General features: G+C 38.8%; 2 protein-coding genes across 4 annotated transcripts in view; one reads left to right on the forward strand and one right to left on the reverse strand.

The window, feature by feature from the left end:
• Positions 1–4,747: 4,747 nt before the first annotated feature.
• RPS6 (ribosomal protein S6) lies at positions 4,748–9,324 on the forward strand. The gene is made up of 6 exons (NM_001015548.2): positions 4,748–4,840; positions 5,340–5,471; positions 6,005–6,215; positions 6,374–6,520; positions 8,665–8,822; positions 8,917–9,324. Exons 1-6 carry the CDS (start codon positions 4,835–4,837, stop codon positions 9,010–9,012), a joined length of 750 nt encoding a protein of 249 aa, NP_001015548.1. The 5' UTR covers positions 4,748–4,834; the 3' UTR covers positions 9,013–9,324.
• Positions 9,321–20,307, reverse strand: part of DENND4C (DENN domain containing 4C) — a 119,315-nt gene continuing 108,328 nt past the window's right edge. For all 3 annotated transcript variants that reach the window (XM_002689565.7, XM_005209911.5, XM_059889382.1), the window contains 3 exons: positions 14,231–14,381; positions 12,710–12,774; positions 9,321–12,490 (listed from right to left, as the gene is read on the reverse strand). In XM_002689565.7, coding sequence (XP_002689611.3) covers positions 12,354–12,490; positions 12,710–12,774; positions 14,231–14,381 — 353 coding nt within the window. In that variant the 3' untranslated portion in view covers positions 9,321–12,353. The remainder of the gene's footprint in view (positions 12,491–12,709; positions 12,775–14,230; positions 14,382–20,307) is intronic.

Genomic DNA, 20,307 nt, shown 5'->3' on the forward strand with positions numbered 1-20,307 from the left:
TACTGGAGTTGCCATTTCCTTCTCCAATGCATGAAAGTGAAAAGTGAAAGTGAAGTTGCTCTGTCCGACTAGGAAGACTATAATTTAAAAGGAGAGATAAAGTAACAAAATAACAAATGCATACATTTCTGAGGAGAATGAAAAATGAAACCGAACAGTTTAGCAGTTCTCCTAGGAGGCACAGAATTACCACATGACCCAGCAGTTCCTCCTATATACCCCAAAGGACTAAAAATAGGTGCTCAACATACCACCACTATTTACAGTAGTCAGAAGTTGCAAACAGGACTTCTGGTGGGAAACAGGACTTCTAGCGCCACCTGGCAGGCTGAAATCCTGTTTGATCATCTGATATTAATGTAAAGAGTGTGCCCAAATGATGCCTTTAAATTCAGTGTATGTAATTTTTGTTGTTAAGGTGAAATTGACACAGCATAAAATCATTCATTTTCACATGAACAATTTAGATCACAGTGTTGTGCAATCACCACCTCTTGCCTGGTGGTCCAGTGGTTAAAAATCTGCCTGCCAGCACAGGGGACATGGGTTTGATCCCTGGTCCAGGAAGATTTCATATTCTGTGGGGAAACTAAGCCCCTGCACCACAACTACTGAGCCTGCATTCTGGAGTCTGCTGGCCACAACTACTGAGCCCACCCACCCTGGAGCTCATGCTCCACAGCAGGAGAAGCCACCACGTTGAGAAGCTGCAACTAGAGAGTGGCCCTCATTTGCCACAACTGGAGAAAGCACAGCAATGAAGACCCAGTGCAGCCAAAAATAAACTTTAAAAAAAAAGTTGGAAACAGCCCAAATGTCTATTGGTGGATGAATGGATAAACAAACTGCGACCTACATGTACAAAGTGATATTATTCAGTCATTAAAAGGAATTAAAAAACAGATACGCACTACAATGTGGATGAATGTAAAAAAAATTTGAAGGCAGATACAGAGATCACATACTGTATAATTTCATTTATATGAAATATATAGATTAAGTAAATTCATATAGACAGTGCACAGATTGTGGCTACTAGGGGCTGGTGGAAGAGGGGAATGGGGAGCAATTGCTTAATGGATATAAGGTTTCCTTTTGGGGTGATGAAACTGTCTTGGCACCAATAGAGGTGCTGACCAAACAACACTGTGAGTGCTAAATGCCACTGAATTAATTGTTCACATAAAAATGAATGGTTTTATGCTACGTCAATTTCACCTTAATAACAAAAATTACATATACTGAATTTAAATACATCATTTGGCCACACTTTCTACACTAATATCTTCCCTTGTAGCTCAGTTGGTTAAGAATCTGCCTGCAGTGCAGGAGACCTGGGTTCGATTCCTGGGTCAGGGAAGATCCTCTGGAGAAAGAAATGGCAACCACTCCAGTATTCTTGCTTGGAAAATCTCATGGACATAGGAGCCTGGTGGGCGGCAGTGCATGGGGTCGCAAAGAGTTGGGCACGACTGAGCGACTAACACTTACTTATTACACAGGATTTGGGCCTCCCAGATGGCGCTAGTGGTAAAGAACCTAACTGCCAATGCAGGAGATATAAGAGTCATGGGTTTGATCCCTGGGTCAGGAAGATCTCCTGGAGGAGGCCATGATAATCCACTCCAGTATTTTTGCCTGGAGAATCCCATGGACAGAGGAGCCTGGTGGGCTACAGTCCACAAGGTCGCAAAGAGTCAGACACAACTGAAGCGACTTACCACACAAATAGGGTTTAGCACAATCTTTCAAGTTTGAATGTGAAGCAGGCCTAAACTCAAAACTTTGTGATACCGAAGCAGAAGATGGATGTGATAATCTTGGAAAGTAAAAATTTATTTTAAACGTAGGGGTTTTTTTCTTGAGGAAAAACTATGGAGTAAATACGTAATAGATAGTAAGTGTTCCATTCTTCAGGGTACTGTGGGTTTCAAAGTTAGATCACCTGGATTTTCATTCTCCCAACAATGTTCTGGAGGACTATCAAATGCACCGTATTTTCCCTGCATCTTTCTGTTCTATTAAGAGCTGAATCATTGCTGATTCAAGATTTACTGTAATACACTCAACTCATTCTTCCTCTGCTGGCTGGCTCCATACTACCACACTCTGAAAGACTAATACATATCAAAACTAGGGTTATGATCACATATTACTGAGCCTTACTTATTAAGAGCCATGCATTTTACTGCTTCCTGAGTATACCTTAGTGAAGTTATGAGACCTAGCCTAATTTACCATCTAGTATGCAGACAGACCATAAGCAGACCATTTATGTATCATGATTAAATAGTACTATAAAGGAAAATTATAACTGGAATTCCAGTTGAGCTATTTCAAATCCTGAAAGATGATGCTGTGAAAGTGCTGATCTCAATATGACAGCAAATTTGGAAAACTCAGCAGTGGCCATAGGACTGGAAAAGGTCAGTTTTCATTCCAATCCCAAAGAAAGGCAATGCCAAAGAATGTGCAAACTACCGCACAATTGCACTCATCTCACACGCTAGCAAAGTAATGCTCAAAATTCTCCAAGCCAGGCTTCAGCAATACGTGAACCGTGAACTTCCTGATGTTCAAGCTGGTTTTAGAAAAGGCACAGGAACCAGAGATCAAATTGCCAACATCCACTGGGTCATGGAAGAAGCAAGAGAGTTCCAGAAAAACATCTATTTCTGCTTTATTGACTATGCCAAAGCCTTTGACTGTGTGGATCACAATAATCTGTGGAAAATTCTGAAAGAGATGGGAATACCAGACCACTTGATCTGCCTCTTGAGAAATTTGTATGCAGGTCAGGAAGCAACAGTTAGACCTGGACATGGAACAACAAACTGGTTCCAAATTGGGAAAGGAGTACATCAAGGCTGTATATTGTCACCCTGCTTATTTAACTTATATGCAGAGTACATCATGAGAAACGCTGAACTGAAAGAAGCACAAGCTGGAATCAGGATTGCCGGGAGAAATATCAATAGCCTCAGATATGCAGATGACACCACCCGTATGGCAGAAAGTGAATAGGAACTCAAAAGCCTCTTGATGAAAGTGAAAGTGGAGAATGAAAAAGTTGGCTTAAAGCTCAACATTCAGAAAACAAAGATCATGGCATCTGGTCCCATCACTTCATGGGAAATAGATGGGGAAACAGTGGAAACAGTGTCAGACTTTATTTTTTTTGGGCTCCAAAATCACTGCAGATGGTGACTGCAGCCATGAAATTAAAAGACGCTTACTCCTTGGAAGAAAAGTTATGACCAACCTAGACAGCATATTCAAAAGCAGAGACATTACTTTGCCAACAAAGGTTCGTCTAGTCAAGGCTATGGTTTTTCCTGTGGTCATGTATGGATGTGAGAGTTGGACTGTGAAGAAGCCTGAGCGCCGAAGAACTGATGCTTCTGAACTGTGGTGTTGGAGAAGACTCTTGAGAGTCCCTTGGACTGCAAGGAGATCCAATCAGTCCATTCTGAAGGAGATCAGCCCTGGTGTTCTTTGGAAGGAATGATGCTAAAGCTGAAACTCCAGTACTTTGGCCACCTCATGCGAAGAGTTGACTCATTGGAAAAGATTCTGATGCTGGGAGGGATTGGGGGCAGGAGGAGAAGGGGACGATAGAGGATGAGATGGCTGGATGGCATCACTGACTTGATGGACGTGAGTCTGAGTGAACTCCAGGAGTTGGTGATGGACAGGGAGGCCTGGTGTGCTGCGATTCATGGGGTCGCAAAGAGTCGGACACGACTGAGCGACTGAACTGAACTGATAAAGGAAAATAGTGCTACACTAGAGAGGAATACAATTTCCGGTTGTGTGGTCAGGAAAGGCTTCTCTTAAGAGGGACATGTAAGCTGAAAGCCTTGCATGGCATTAACAAATGGCAAAAGCTGAGTTTTTGACTGTGAAAAATATATGAAAGTAGGTTTAGAAATTTGGAAAGTATTTAATTGTAGTGGGAAATAAATTGTGCATCTCCAACAATGGAGTGACAGAACTTTGCGTTTTAAAAAGATCGCAGAAAAAAGGCAGAAAGCAGAGAGGCTCTACACCGGGACTAAGAGTAAACTATGGTTAACTGGCTTCCAAGAAACGCTGGCTGAATGCATCATTCTGTGATAGAACTGCAGGTGGCGATAGTGGTAAAGAACCCGCATGCCAATCCAGGAGACAGAAGGGACGCGGGTTCCATCCCTGGGTCGGGAGATTATCTGGGGGAGGGCATGGCAACCCACTCCAGTATTCTTGCCTGAAGAATCACATGGACAGAGGAGCCTGGAGGGCTTCATTCCATGGGGTCCCAAGAGTCGGACTCGACCCAAGGAACTTAGCACTCACGCACGTGACAGAACGATGACTGCAAAGCGGTTAAAGGACGTGGATGATCAAGTATTTAAGAAAAATCAAACCACAATCTTTCAAGACCGGAACCAGGGCAGGGCACGCTCCTAAACTGGAAATCTTCGGATGGAGCCTGAGGTACAGGAGAGCGCAGGATAGTAGAACTCCGATCCCGCCTCCTTCCTTGGTATCATCAGAAGCAGTGTCCGGGACCGAGCAGAACTGCTTCCTAACCCAGAATCATACGGGAAAGAACAAGCAGTAGAAAAACTAGTCTTCCGTACTAAACCTGTGCCGCCTCGTACGCACCGCCTACCGACTCTTATCTCCCAACCGCTGATTAACCCCACCCCGGAAGTACTGCCTACCAATACTCACTTCCACTATACCAGGCGTCTACACATCTCGCGAGAACTGGAAGAGCCTATGTGACCTGGGCTAAGCGGAAGTTGGGTCTCTTTTTCGTGGCGCCTCGGAGGCTGTCGGCCGCTTCAGAATGAAGGTAGGAACTGGTGGCGGGTGTCCGGGTAGGCTTGTGGAACGTGGAGCAAGCCCTACGATGTGTCGTTGCGCTCGAAAATCCTAGCCCTGGATGGAGAAGAGTCTGAGGCAGGAGAAGGATCGCTCTTCTGGGGCCGGAGCTCCGTGGGAGAGCGGATGGCGAGCGATTGCAGCTGGAGCTACGCCGGTCTGGGAGCGCCATGGTGGCGACTTGACCCTCAGGCAGGATAGAGGCGGCCGAGCTGACGGCACGTAGGTCAGACTCCTTGATCTGAGAGAGTGAACGGCTGTGGACCGTAATTCTCCGTGGCGGCATTCCGCAAGCCTTGCAAGATAGGTCCTATTTTTAGTGCAGTGTTTGTGGCGCCTTGCACGTGTCCTTTAGTGAATAATTTTCTGTTGTGTGCGGGTGACAGGAAAGGCTTTTTGCTATGGAATAACTTTTCTAGTGGTTCTGCTATTTTCATGAAGTTCTTTTCCCCCTCGTTTATAATTTTTAGCTGAACATCTCTTTCCCGGCCACTGGCTGCCAGAAGCTCATTGAAGTGGACGATGAACGAAAACTTCGTACCTTCTACGAGAAGCGTATGGCCACAGAAGTTGCTGCTGACGCTCTGGGTGAAGAATGGAAGGTAAAAGTTGAACTGTCGCGTTGAATTGTTAGCTCTATTTAAGAGAGGTGGTAAACGCTATTGGTAATTGGTAAATGTAATGGGGTTCACACTCGGGTTGTTTCCCAACCTTAGGTTAGTTCCAAATGTCACTTTATAAGGTGGCTCTATCACTTGGCAGGGTTATGTTTACGTAGATCAAATGAAAAATATATTGTTCTTGACCTGCAAGCTAAAGGTCTCCAAAGGGATCTTCAAAAGTGCCAAGAAGGTTGTTTCTGATTTGTGGTTCCTTGATACTTAGGTTTCATAACATACTGTTTCTACCCCAAGAGTTAACAACTCCGGTAAAATAAAGACTAGAAATATGACTTGGTCGAAAGGATTTTGCTAATCTAACTTGGGAAACTGGAAGTACAGACAAATTTAGTGACCAGAGAAAACTATTTAAAGTGTCAAATCGGTCCTAATGAACGGTACTAAGTAGACTTAAGGGTGTACTTCTCAGAGGCCACAATGCTTTGTCTTTAACTTGTCATCGTGTTCTCCTGCAGGGTTATGTGGTCCGAATCAGTGGCGGGAACGATAAGCAGGGTTTCCCCATGAAGCAGGGTGTCTTGACCCATGGCAGAGTTCGCCTGCTACTGAGTAAGGGGCATTCCTGTTACAGACCAAGGAGGACTGGAGAGAGAAAGCGCAAATCTGTACGGGGTTGCATTGTGGATGCCAATCTGAGTGTTCTCAATTTGGTCATCGTGAAAAAAGGTGAGCCTTTTATTCTGGAGTTTTATTTTTGTCAACACTGACTTAAAGCTGATTATCTTTGAAAGTGGACCTCGCTTTGGCAATGCCTGAACAGTTTAGGGTTCTTGTTTGTAAGGAAGTTGTTGAATTAAAAACATCTGTTCACTTTTTTCTTTTAGGGGAAAAGGATATTCCTGGACTCACTGATACTACAGTGCCTCGTCGCCTGGGTCCCAAAAGAGCCAGCAGAATCCGCAAACTTTTCAATCTCTCTAAAGAAGATGATGTCCGCCAATATGTTGTGCGAAAGCCCCTAAACAAAGACGGTATGAGGGATTATGCAATATAGAGCTTGCTTAATTTCATTGGTTGTACCATTCTTTATGCATGTTGGAAGCCAATCTCTGCCTACTATTTACCTAGAATATGCATTTTTAGGAAATTAGTGTGGAAAAGGGTCAAGGTATGCAATTGGAATTAATACTCATTATAACCAGTGCCCTATAGTGTTAGAATTTTTCTTGAAAATTTGCTTTTGAGTCATTGTATGAGTTCTTTCAAAGATAACCTGTCAGTTCATTGCTTTGGGGTTAAGAGAAAAGTCTGGAATTGTGACTGAATATGCTCTCATGCCCACACACTTGCTTTCTTAACGTATCAGTGGTTTTAATTTTTTGTTTACCAAAGTTGATAAAGTTGATGCTTTCATTAACGTAAGTTGCTTTAACTTCTGAATGTGGATAGCGATAGTTTTGCAAATTAGAAAACCGTTCAAAATACCAGGGAACATATTATATATATAATTGTTATGTTGAAGTATAGTTGACTTACTATAAAAATGTTTTATTAAAGTTAATTTTGTTGTACAGCAAAGTGATTCAGTTATATGTAAAATCTTTTCTGTTATGATTTATCTCAGGTTATTGAATGTAGTTCGCTGTGCTATGATATGAGTAGGCCTTTATTCCATGTGTAATAATTTGCATCTGAGAATCCCTAACTCCAAATCCATCCCTCCACACCCAACCTCCCTTGGCAACCACAAGTCTGTTCTGTCAGTGAGTCTGTTTTGTAAAGTTTGTGTTGTATTTTGGAATCCACATGTAAGTGATACGGTATTTGTCTTAACTGTGGCTTCACTCAGTGTGATCATCTCTAGGTTAAATGACACTGTCGTTTTTTGTAGTTTAGTATTCCACTGTATATATCCATGACATCCATTCATCTGTTGCTGGACATTGAGGTTGTTTTCCTGTCTTGGCTATTATGAATAGTGCTGCTACGGACATAGGGGAGCATGTATCTTTCTGAATTACAGTCATGTCTTGGAGTGAGATTGTTGGATCATATGGGAACTCAGTTTTTAGTTTTTTCAAGAAAACTTGGTGTTTTATATTTTAAGCAGGTATATTGTTTATTAGTCAACATAACACATCATCATAAATAACATGTTAGTTTCAGGTTGAGTTTTCCTGACAAATCGGAAAAAATTGGGGTATTGGTTTCCAGGACTGTGGGCTTAAATAAGCTAATTAATACCTGGCATGTGGTGAGTGCTTATTGGTCACTCATTCCAAATATTTGGAAACCTTTTCTGTGCCAGGTTCTATTAAGTGCTGAAGATATGGTATAAATACACAATTATCCTCATGAAGATCATACACTTTAAAAAGTAATTGTAGTTGCATCCCTGGAAATAACATTAGTAAGTGCTAGCTCATAGTATTTATAAGATGGTTTTTGTTTCTTTATAATTCCTTTATTGATCATTTAGTCTTAGACTATTTATATGGAGTGTTTATTGCTCTCACAGGGGTCCACAAACTAAAACCATTACATCTGAAAAGACTCCTGCTGTGAAGCAGATTTATAATCCAGACAGGCTCAATGAAGATACTCCTAGGAATTTGCTGGTGGTCCAGTGGTTAGGACTTTGCTTTTACTGTGGTGGCCCAGGTGCAAATCCTGGTTGGGGAACTAAGCTCCTACAAGCAGCACAGCACAGCAAAAAAAATTTAATGAATGTTGATGGTTTTACTCCTCATAAGCAGATAAGCAGGTCCTTCCTATCTTGGAAAATAGAAATTTGAAAACCAATTTGGAATTCAAAGCATGGTGGGTGAGACAGTGACGCAGCTAATGCTTTACTTAGTTTTCATAACAAATTAAATACTGTTTTAAAGTAATGTTCACATGTCTTATGGTATAGATACATAATATCCTACTAAGACAATGTAATTATGGAAGGGATATCAAAGTGAGTAGTAAAAATTAAGATAGGACATCCATCTTTTCAGCTAAGTAACATAAATTTATGTATGACCTTGAACTTGATATCCAAACTGTTGGTATTTAGTGAGCCATTAGGATTAAATGTGCTACTAAGTTTGAATCTCTGATGTTTTAAAAATATAAATGTGGGTTCTATTGAGCAAGGGTATGGAAGTAATTGAGTCATCTAAATTTTTAGGTAAGAAACCTAGGACTAAAGCACCCAAGATTCAGCGTCTCGTGACTCCACGAGTTCTGCAGCACAAACGCCGGCGTATTGCTCTGAAGAAACAGCGTACTAAGAAAAATAAAGAAGAGGCTGCAGAATATGCTAAACTTTTGGCCAAGAGAATGAAGGTAAATCTCAGTGGGAAAAAGGAGTTATGGGATTTGCATTTTTTAATCCAGATAAGCTTTAACTGCACTTTGTGTTTTGTTTTGTTTTGTTCAGGAGGCCAAAGAAAAACGGCAGGAACAGATTGCCAAGAGACGGAGGCTGTCCTCTCTGAGAGCTTCTACTTCTAAGTCTGAGTCCAGTCAAAAATGAGATGTTCTAAGAGTAACAAATAAATAAGATCAGACATCAGCTCTCCCTTCTTGACTTTTAATTGATGATCAAATAGATAAATGAAGGTCTGCAAACATGAAAAAGGAGGTACTGTATAATCCAGCAGTGGAATAGGTCTGCAAGAGATACTTGAAAGTGATAGTCCTTCATATTCGGAAACAGACTATATATGATAGTGGAAGAAATGGCCAGAACAGAGTAGTGGGTGTCTCAGAATTCTTACATTGATTGATTGACTTTTCAGCAAGGCATGGGACAGAATGGGGGAAATAAATGACTTAGGACTATTAATCTTTGACAGACTTTATTTTAAGGAATGTAGTTTCTACACGATATATGAAAAGTGCCTTTGTGAAGATGGACATTGTTATATGTTAAAAAGAGTAACTTGTGACAAACACAGTTAATGGATACCATTTTTAGAATAGTTTTTACAAAGCTTTTAAAAACAGTGCAGATTTAATACATTAACAGAAACCTTTTCAACTCAGGTGAATTTACATTTTTATTACATTTCACACTCTCCAAGGGACTTGACTGTACCTGTTTTTAGACACTCTTGCATCTATGAAGGATGTGCACAGAAAGTATACCTTGTACTGTGTGGTTTATGGGATGTAGGATCTTAGCTCCTGGTTAGGGACTGAACCCAGACCTGTGGCATTCAGAGCATACTCCTAACCACTGGACCACCAGGGAATTCCCAAAAGTGAATTTTTTTTCTGTATGTATCATGTCTGCTTTCTATAGTAACTGCAGTTAGAACCTTTATTCAAACCCTTAACAGACGAGAGGGTCTTGAAAGAAGGTACGTTAGGCTTTAAAAGGTACTTCTTTTCGGAAATTACGTATTAACACAGGTGAGTAAAATTTTCAAGTGGCTTTGGCATGCAGATAGAGACTGAAGTGCTTCAGTTAAGAGTGTGCAGAAGAATTACCCAAGGATCTGGCTAAAAAGTGGATGATGATTGGGAAGTTTGAGGCAAGATTCATAGAGGGGATCCACAGGTCTTTTTTAAATTGGAGTGAGGTGATTTACAGTGTTAATTTCTGCTGTATAGGACCATTAGCTCTTTTTTTTTTTTTTTAATTTATTTATTTATTTTTTTAGGACCATTAGCTCTTAAGAGTTATAAAACTTCAGTTGGCAATTGACAGAGAAGTTAGAGTCTTAAAGGGTAACAGGCCAAAAGGCAGGCAGGTCTGGTATAAATCCAGACTTCTAACCCAGTAGCTGGTTGATTCTAATGCATAAAACACGAGAACCACTATGATTTCAAGGAGTACAGTCCCTAACGTGGATAAATGAGGTGGGCCTCGACCGTTCTAGCTCATGAAATCTGGTAGATTTAAAACTTTAACATTGCAAAATGCAGGTTGCTATAATCAATGTATAAAATGCAGCTGATGCAGTTAATCTAAAACCAGAGTAAGGAAATGCTAACCTGGCATATTTTGAAAGATGGGTTTTCAGAAGTTAATTAGATTTAAGTCTCAATAATTTGATGTTTTGTCTTTGTTATAAATTTCTATTGCCCAGTGGTAGGTGCTAGAAAAGGCCTTTAAGCAACTTCAATACAAATCAGTCTTATTTCTAAATAGGCCAAGCTTTATAATGAATGTTTTTTAGATTAATAGTTACTGTAAAATTCATAATATTCCTAAATGTGTAAGATTTAGGAATACATCATCAGTAATTTTTAGTGGGAAGTGCTTTGTTGAGTAATTTAGTTCAAATTATTGAAAACCACAGAAAAGTGGGAAAACAGACAATACTGGAATTCTGAAGACCACAAGAACTTGAATTACTGTGCACATTTCAGGAGCCTTAAAAATGTAAGAGACGAGAACAGCAAACTTGTGAAGTTTTCACTTTATTCAACCTCAATTTTTTTTTACATGCAAGGTAATTCCAAACTTTCTGTTGGGGCAGTGTTAAAAGTATTAAAACTAGTACCAAGTTTTAAGTTGCAAAAAATATATACTCTGAGACAGTGCAAAAGATCCATTTTTAAGGCAATGAGAATTCTAAAGTTCTTTCACTCAGCACTTTAACCATTAATTGAAACAAGGATTCTGCATAGGTCTTAATAACCCTGAAATCTTGGAAGATTGGTATAGTAACTGTGTGATGTTAACTGTACCATCTGGAAATAGTTATCAACTGTGATTCAGTCATCTGCATAATTACTGTAAAAGGAAGCACACACAATCATTGGTTTTTCAAACCATGCATGCAAAGGTAAGGAAGACAAATTTACTATCTTCTTAAGGGATGGTTTAATGAAAGGCATGAATGTCAGTGAGGCGTGTGAGGTCGTGATTTTCTTAAACCTACAAGCAACAAGCTTAATAAGCTTTAATGTTTTAAGACTTAATTGATTCATCCTAAAAAACCATATTTACAAATGCACAAATAAGCATACAATCTAAATATACAAGAATAGAATTCTGCAGTGCAAGTTATTCCACAGGTTTTTAAAAGTGAACAATAGCAACAATTTATGTGCCTGAACAATTTCAGACCCAAAGACATACACAAGAATTTTAATTTTGTAAATTATGATGCTGATCTAATTTCATTTAAACTATTTGGCTCATTTATTCCATTTTAAAGCTGTTGCAAATTAACATGGTACTGGGAAGAGGATGAAGGAACTGGTTATATTTGAAATATAACCCGTTAAGGGAGCTAATATATAGCATGAAGGGTAAAAATAATATATTAATTTTGAAGTCAAAGGCATGGCAGTTTTCATCAGACTTTCAGGTAATTATGAACTTAAATGACTACATATGAGTTTAGTAGTAGTCATTTTAATAGTTGGAAACCCCTTTCAAAAAACTATTGCAACATGCAATTTAAGAATTTTAATAAATATAATATGGCTGAATAGATACCTACACAGCCACACATATATACACAATACACAAACAGTTGCTGTTATAATTGAGATTTCATTTCTTTGGGGGTTAGGCAAGTTTACGTTAATTTGCCGCTCCCCCAAACTCAACAGCTTCAAACAAACAAAATGCCAAGAGTGGTTTTCCATTATCAAACTACTAGAAATACTGAAAAATGTGATACCAATTTTCAGCAGATATAAACAGCTCAGAAATTATAAATCTTCAATAAACCTTGGGGCATTTTAATGGCATTTTTACACTGAGATGATTCAGTACGATTTCATCATAAATACTGTCCCAAGACTAAGTTCATTTCTGTTTTCTCCAATTTGTATTATGAAAAAACCTTGAATGTCTCCAGATTGAGTCTATTCCCCCAGCACTGTGTTAAAAGTCTAGACAATCTGTTATATTTAAATGAGAAGCATTCCAAAACACTTCCTGCACCATTCCACACTGATACTTGGTGGAGCATCAATTTTCTGCAACTTTTCAAGAATATCTGGAGACAGACTGTTGTATGCAAGTCCATACTCATTGTCAAAAGCCTCTGAAAGATATTTTCAAAAATGTAGTTGGAATTTGTTAATAAGATGAAAGCTATGCATTTAAAAGTGGTAGTCAAATCATTTTATATACATAAATTGCACATTTAAAGCTAGAAATCTTTTAAAAGGCAAATGGAGTATTTACCCATACCAGTTAGAATTTTTTAAATTATGAGAATAAGACTAAACCACCTTTAGTAATCCACATTTGACCAACTTACCAATATCAATATTCTCTCTTCCAAGAGATACTAATGATAAGAAGAGGATTTCTCTGTATAAACTCCTATAAAACAAAATATTTGAAGTGAATGGGCAAAGAGCATAAAAAATATGCTAAGATTTTTTAAATGGTGAAAAAAACACCTGAAACTAACAGCACTGTAAATCAACTATACTTTAAAAAAAGATTAGGCTCTGTATTCATTCATGTCAGTGTCACAGTTTGACTACATTACAGTTGTTAGGTGTCACCTTTGGGAAAAGCTGGGTAAAGAGTCCACAGATACTTTCTTTGCCATTTCCTGCAAACTTCTATTTCAAATTAAAAAGTTTAAGTTAATGGGCATAAAGCTTCATGTTCAAAACAAAAATGGCTTATTTTAACTTAAAGTTATTGATATTTAGTAATGCAATAGATAACTTTCAATTCTAATTTCTAATTCATACTTAGAAAAGCAATTTTTTGCTACATGACAAAGAAATTAATTTCTAAGTAAGTTAGGGGTCTAAACCCTTAGACACAAACAGGTTGTGTGGTGTCTTACTAGTAATTTAACCCAACAGTAAATGAAAAATCACCTTTATCTGATTTGCGAACAGAAAAGCAAGACAAATGAAACCTTAAAAATCAAATTCATGGCTCAGCTGTTAAAAAAGGGGAATTTAGGAACTGACTTCTGAGTATTTATTTACACAGAAAAAAAAATTTGTAATGCTGATTCTGATAATGCTCCATGCAGCTTTCTTTAAAAGCTTCAAGCTATATAATTTCTCATATTCTTTCCCTGCCCTTAAATCAGATGCTTGTAACTGGCTACTCTTTAGCCTGTGAAGGAGATAATCTCCATATCAACTGCTAAAATTATAAAAGGATTTATTGATTTCTATCATGAGTTCTTGTCCTGTTACTTCTGAGACTGTCTTCAAAGCTGCCATGACTACAAACTTGAAGAGCACCTGGAAACACTGTTTCTGTTGATAGAAGATACTATGTCCCCTTTGCTGAAGCTTACCACAAAATTCACTTAGGCTGAGACTGGGTTGAGTACTGATCCAAATAAGTTAGCAGATAATAAATAGTAAGAGGATCAGGATAGCTCCATATCCTTTGTGATTCATTGCTTCCATCATTTTCTTAAGTTGTTTCTACTCATGTATTTTTTTACATCCCACAAGATAAACTGTGTGACATGGCCTGAACAAGCAGTAGATATGTTTAACATTGATATTAAACATATTTATAGGCTTCCAGTGAATAGAAGTAGTGTTTCCCCAAGACTGAATATATTTTAGACATGAATGCATCACCTACTAAAATTTAATCTATTCCTCAGACATTTTTATTATGTTTGTGCTGAAGTATGAATGTATACACTTGGGCAGCACTTTAAAAAAGAATCAGATGTTCCACAATGAGTTATGTGTTTCTTTTACAACTGCAGATAGTTTTGAAAGTAATTTTTTTAAAAAATCATGAAATTATTTCCAGTGACATCAACTAAAAAATACTGAATTATTACCTTTGTCTTTTCACATCTCCCTTCATTTGTTGTGCAAGTAGGTTGATGGGTTTAAGAACATCATTATGTTGAATACTCTGCCTGATGATTTCTACTAAAGTGCTTGTTGCTTGTTGTTCCTCTGACAGGAGAGACGATTTCTTTTCAGAATCTAATGATATGAACACAATAATAAAGAATACACTTATTCAATGTATTTAAGAAGTTATTTCTTTTCACCTTCACAATTATGCTGCAATGTAACCAAATAAAAAATATTTTTCTTGCTTTCTTCAGATAGGAGAGGCCTGTCCCTTTTTCCTTTTCGTGAACTTAAGGGCTTTGTGCTTGAGGCTGGGATGCGATAGCTTGTACTCCAGCAGCCATCCTATGACCATGGATCTTTACAGATGGAAAAGCAGACAAAGCATAAGGAGTAGGCCCCTGATGACAGAGGAGTTGCGTACCAGTCCTGGAGTGTCTACATAAATTCTTCATGTGAGAGAATAATCTTTACCTGTTTAAGATTCTGTCATTTTCTACTAAATACAGTAGAGTGTAATCCTAACTGATACAAGAGTAATTCCTGAATTACTAAGAAAAAATACTTACACCAATTTCATGTATTATAAAATAATGAAACTAGAACACTTTCTAACACCATACACAAAAATAAACTCAAAATGGATTAAAGATCTCAACATAAGACCAGAAACTATAAAACTCCTAGAGGAGAACATAGGCAAAACACTCTCCAACATACATCACAGCAGGATCCTCTATGACCCACCTCCCAGAATATTGGAAATAAAAGCAAAAATAAACAAATGGGACCTAATTAAACTTAAAAGCTTCTGCACAACAAAGGAAACTATCAGCAAGGTGAAAAGACAGCCTTCAGAATGGGAGAAAATAATAGCAAATGAAGCAATTGACAAACAACTAATCTCAAAAATATACAAGCAACTCCTACAGCTCAACTCCAGAAAAATAAATGACCCAATCAAAAAATGGGCCAAAGAACTAAATAGACATTTCTCCAAAGAAGACATACAGATGGCTAACAAACACATGAAAAGATGCTCAACATCACTCATCAGAGAAATGCAAATCAAAACCACTATGAGATACCATTTCACGCCAGTCAGAATGGCTGCGATCCAAAAGTCTACAAGCAATAAATGCTGGAGAGGGTGTGGAGAAAAGGGAACCCTCTTACACTGTTGGTGGGAATGCAAACTAGTACAGCCACTATGGAGAACAGTGTGGAGATTCCTTAAAAAACTGGAAATAGAACTGCCTTATGATCCAGCAATCCCACTGCTGGGCATACACACTGAGGAAACCAGAAGGGAAAGAGACACGTGTACCCCAATGTTCATCGCAGCACTGTTTATAATAGCCAGGACATGGAAGCAACCTAGATGCCCATCAGCAGATGAATGGATAAGAAAGCTGTGGTACATATACACAATGGAGTATTACTCAGCCATTAAAAAGAATACATTTGAATCAGTTCTAATGAGGTGGATGAAACTGGAACCTATTATACAGAGTGAAGCCAGCCAGAAAGAAAAACACCAATACAGTATACTGACGCATATATATGGAATTTAGAAAGATGGTAACAATAACCCTGTGTATAAGACAGCAAAAGAGACACTGATGTATAGATCAGTCTTATGGACTCTGTGGGAGAGGGAGAGAGTGGGGAGATTTGGGAGAATGGCATTGAAACATGTATAATATCATGTATGAAACGAGTCGCCAGTCCAGGTTCGATGCACGATACTGGATGCTTAGGGCTGGTGCACTGGGATGACCCAGAGGGAGGGTATGGGGAGGGAGGAGGGAGAAGGGGTCAGGATGGGGAGCACGGGTATACCTGTGGCAGATTCATTTTGATGTTTGGCAAAACTAATACAATATTGTAAAGTTTAAAAATAAAAAAAAATAAAAAGTGCTTCAGTGGCATATTTGAACTGGATCACAGTTAACATTAAAAATACACCAAATCAACAATGTAAGCTTGGCCCAGAAAAAGCTCCAGTATTAAACTTTAATACTGGAGGTAACCCCAGCAGCCATACAGTTTTATTATACCCACATCAGCTGAGATGGAACTGTGTATCCAAAAGTTGCCCAGTCAACCTCCTTTTGAGCATCTGTCATAAAGCAAGCTATTTAATTTGCATACAACCCAGCCCCTTAATAAAGGTAACTAGTAATATTTCCTTTGTGTTGAACCAAAGAAAAGCAAAGTTCTCTGTTACAAGAGGAAATGCTGGCTGCTATGGGTTTACGTTTTTTAAAAACTGTTTATTTTTGGCTGTACTGGGTCTCTGCTGCTGCTTGGGCTTTCTTCCAGTTGCAGTGAGGATGGGCTACTCCGTAGTTAAGGTGCACGGGCTTCTCTTGTCATGGAGCACAGGCTCTTGAGTGCGCGGGCTTCAGCAGTTGCAGCACACGGGCTCCGTAGTTTTTGTTCCCGGGCTTGAGAGCACAGGCTCAGTATTTGTGGCACATAGGCTGCGCTGTTCCGTGGCATGTGGTATCTTCCCAGACCAAGGACTGAACCTGTGTCTCCTGCATTGGCAGGCAGATTCTCTACCAGTGAGCCACCAAGGGAAGCCCTCTATGGGTTTTAATCCTAGTTTTTCTACTGCTGAACAGATTTGATTTTCATTGTATGCTATGATTTTCGGGCATTCAACTCAAAGATAATATGCAACTTCACCACTGCTCCTTAATTCATGGAGTTGTGCAACCATCACCAATTTTAGAACATTTTTATCACTTTCAAAAGAGATCTACCTATTAGCAGTTACTTCTCTTCTCTTCCCACTCCCTCCAGCCCTAGGCAACCACTAATCTAATTTTGTCTCTACAGATTTGCCTATTCTGATTGTTTCATATAAATGCAATCATACTCTAGTGTCTGACTTCTTCTGTAATATTTTAAAATTAATTCATTTTGTAATATATCAGCATTCACTACTTTTCATTGCCACATAGCTGGTTTTAGAAAAGGCAGAGGAACCAGAGACCAAATTGCCAACATCTGCTGGATCACAGAAAAAGCAAGAGAGTTCCAGAAAAACATCTGTTTCTGCTTTATTGACTATGCCAAAGCCTTTGACTGTGTGGATCACAATAAACTGGAAAATTCTGAAAGAGATGGGAATACCAGACCACCTGACCTGCCTCTTGAGAAATCTGTATGCAGGTCAGGAAGCAACAGTTAGAACTGGATGTGGAACAACAGACTGGTTCCAAATAGGAAAAGGAGTATGTCAAGGCTGTGTATTGTCACCCTGCTTATTTAACTTATATGCAGAGTACATCATGAGAAATGCTGGGCTGGAAGAAGCACAAGCTGGAATCAAGATTGCCGGGAGAAATATCAATAACCTCAGATATGCAGATGATACCACCCTTATGGCAGAAAGTGAAGAGGAACTAAAAAGCCTCTTGATGAAGATGAAAGAGGAGAGTGAAAAAGTTGGCTTAAAGCTCAACATTCTTCAGAAAACGAAGATCATGGCATCTGATCCCATCACTTCATGGCAAATAGATGGGGAAACACTGGGAACAGTGTCAGACTTTATTTTTTTGGGCTCCAAAATTACTGCAGATGGTGACTGCAGCCATGAAATTAAAAGACACTTACTCCTTGGAAGAAAAGTTATGACCAGCCTAGATAGCATATTAAAAAGCAGACATATTACTTTGTCAACAAAGGTCCGCCTAGTCAAGGGTATGGTTTTTCCTGTGGTCATGTATGGATGTGAGAGTTGGAAAAGCTGAGCGCCAAAGAATTGATGCTTTTGAACTGTGGTGTTGGAGAAGACTCTTGAGAGTCCCTTGGACTGCAAGGAGATCTAACCAGTGCATTCTGAAGGAGATCAGCCCTGGGATTTCTTTGGAAGGAATGATGCTAAAGCTGAAACTCCAGTGCTTTGGCCACCTCATGCGAAGAGTTGACTCATTGGAAAAGACTCTGATGCTGGGAGGGATTGGGGGCAGGACGAGAAGGGGACGATAGAGGATGAGATGGCTGGATGGCATCACTGACTCGATGGACGTGAGTCTGAGTGAACTCCGGGAGTTGGTGATGGACAGGGAGGCCTGGCGTGCTGCGATTCACGGGGCCGCAAAAAGTCGGACATGACTGAGCGACTGAACTGAACTGAATATTCCATTGTATGGATATACCATACTGTATCCACTTATCAGTTAATATGAACATTTAGACTGCTTCCATTATTTGGATATTAAGAAAAATATTGCTGAAAACAGTGTGTAAGTTTTAATGTGGATGTGTGCCTTTCTTTCTCTTGGGTGTATACCTAAGAGTGCAACTGCTGTGTCATACGGTTAAATGTTTACTATTTTGAGGAACTGTGAAACTATTTACACCAAAGCAACAGAACTATTTTTTATCCCAATTAGCAATGACCTGGGGTTCCAATTTCTCTATATCCTCACCACAACTTAGTATCTGCCCTTTTGGTTAAAGCCAATATAGTGAGTATGAAGTGGTATCTCTTTGTGGTTTTGACTTACACATCCTTGATGTTTAGTGATAACGAGCATCCTTTCATTTCTGGCCATTTACATGTCTTTTTTAGAGATCTGTCAATTCAGGATCCTGCTAGGATCTAAATGTCTGTGTCACCCCAAAATTCATATGGTGAAAAGGAATGCTTACTAAATGGTATTGGGAGGTGAGACCATCAGTGGGTGGTTAAGATCATGAGGGCAAAGTCCTCATGAATGGATTAGTTTAGCGCCCCTTAAAATGGGTGCACCGGTGAGATCCCTCATCCCTTGTACTGCCTGAGGGCATAAGCCTGCCATCTAGAAGAGGGCCTTCACTGACCATGCCAGCAACCTGGCGTTGGACTTCAAGCCTCCAGAACTGTGAGAAATAAAAAATTTCATAAGCTAATAAAGTAATAGTAAGTATACTTTTTAGTAAGCTACTCAGTTTGTGCTATTTTGTAACAGCAGCCCAAACTAATTAAGACAGATCTTCTGCCCAAGTTTTTAGGTGAGTTATCTTCTTTGTGATGAGTTTTGAGACTTCTTTATATATTCTGAATACAAATCCTTAAGATACTTTGCAAATATCTCCCCCAACTCTGTGGGCTGACATTTCACTTTTTAATGGTTGATTTTTCAGCACAGATGTTTTTAAGTCTACTTTTTCTTTTGTCACCTCTTGGGGTTGTATTAAGAAGGCCTGGTCCTGTAAAAGGTCATGAAAATATATACTCCAATGTTTTCTTTAAAGAGTTTTATAGTTTTAGCTCCTACATTTAGGTATATGTCCCATTTTGAGTTCATTTTTATGTATGATGTGAGGAAAAAATCCAACTTTATCTTTTCTGCATGTTGTTCCAGTTGTTGACTATCCATTCCCCACTGAATGGTCCTTGGCACTCTTGTTGAAAGGCAATTAACTATACATGTGTGGGTGTATTTCTGGAAACTGAACTTTATTCCATTGACCTATATATCTACCCTATGCCAGTTTTCCACTTTGATTACTGTAGCTTTGCAGTAAGTTTTCAAATCAAGAAATGAGTCCTACGACTTATTTTGACTATTCTAGGTCCCTTGAAAACCCATATAAATTTTAGGATAGGCTTGCCAATTTCTATTAAAAGCCACCTGGAATTTTGATATAGATTGTACTGAATCTATAGATCAATTTGGGAGTACTGCCATCTTAACAATATTAACTTTTCTAGTCCATGAACATGGGATTTCTATTTATTTAGGTGTTTTTACTTTCTTAACTTATTGAATTTATCCCTAAGTATTTTATTTTTAATGCTATTATAAATGGAGTTATTTTCTTAATTTTTGGATTATTAAGTCAAAGTATATAGAAATACAGTTGATTTATATATATTTATGTTATATCCTGTAACTCTGCTGAACTTATCCATTTGTCTTTTTCTGTGTGTGCGTGTGTGTGTGTGTGTTCCTTAGGATTTTCTAATTTAAGATTTTCCATATATAAGATCACAGAACCTGCAAATAGGGATAGTTTTTTGTTTCTCATTTAGATGCCTTTTATTTTCCCATCT

This window comes from Bos taurus, chromosome 8, assembly GCF_002263795.3.
Source record: "Bos taurus isolate L1 Dominette 01449 registration number 42190680 breed Hereford chromosome 8, ARS-UCD2.0, whole genome shotgun sequence".
Taxonomy (NCBI): domain Eukaryota; kingdom Metazoa; phylum Chordata; class Mammalia; order Artiodactyla; family Bovidae; genus Bos; species Bos taurus.

What these genes read in the sequence shown, in the direction of transcription:
- RPS6 (NM_001015548.2), top strand. An exon ending in CTCTGGGTGAAGAATGGAAG is followed by an intron (nt 5,472 to 6,004) that starts GTAAAAGTTGAA and finishes GTTCTCCTGCAG; the next exon opens with GGTTATGTGGTCCGAATCAG. An exon ending in AAAGCCCCTAAACAAAGACG is followed by an intron (nt 6,521 to 8,664) that starts GTATGAGGGATT and finishes CTAAATTTTTAG; the next exon opens with GTAAGAAACCTAGGACTAAA.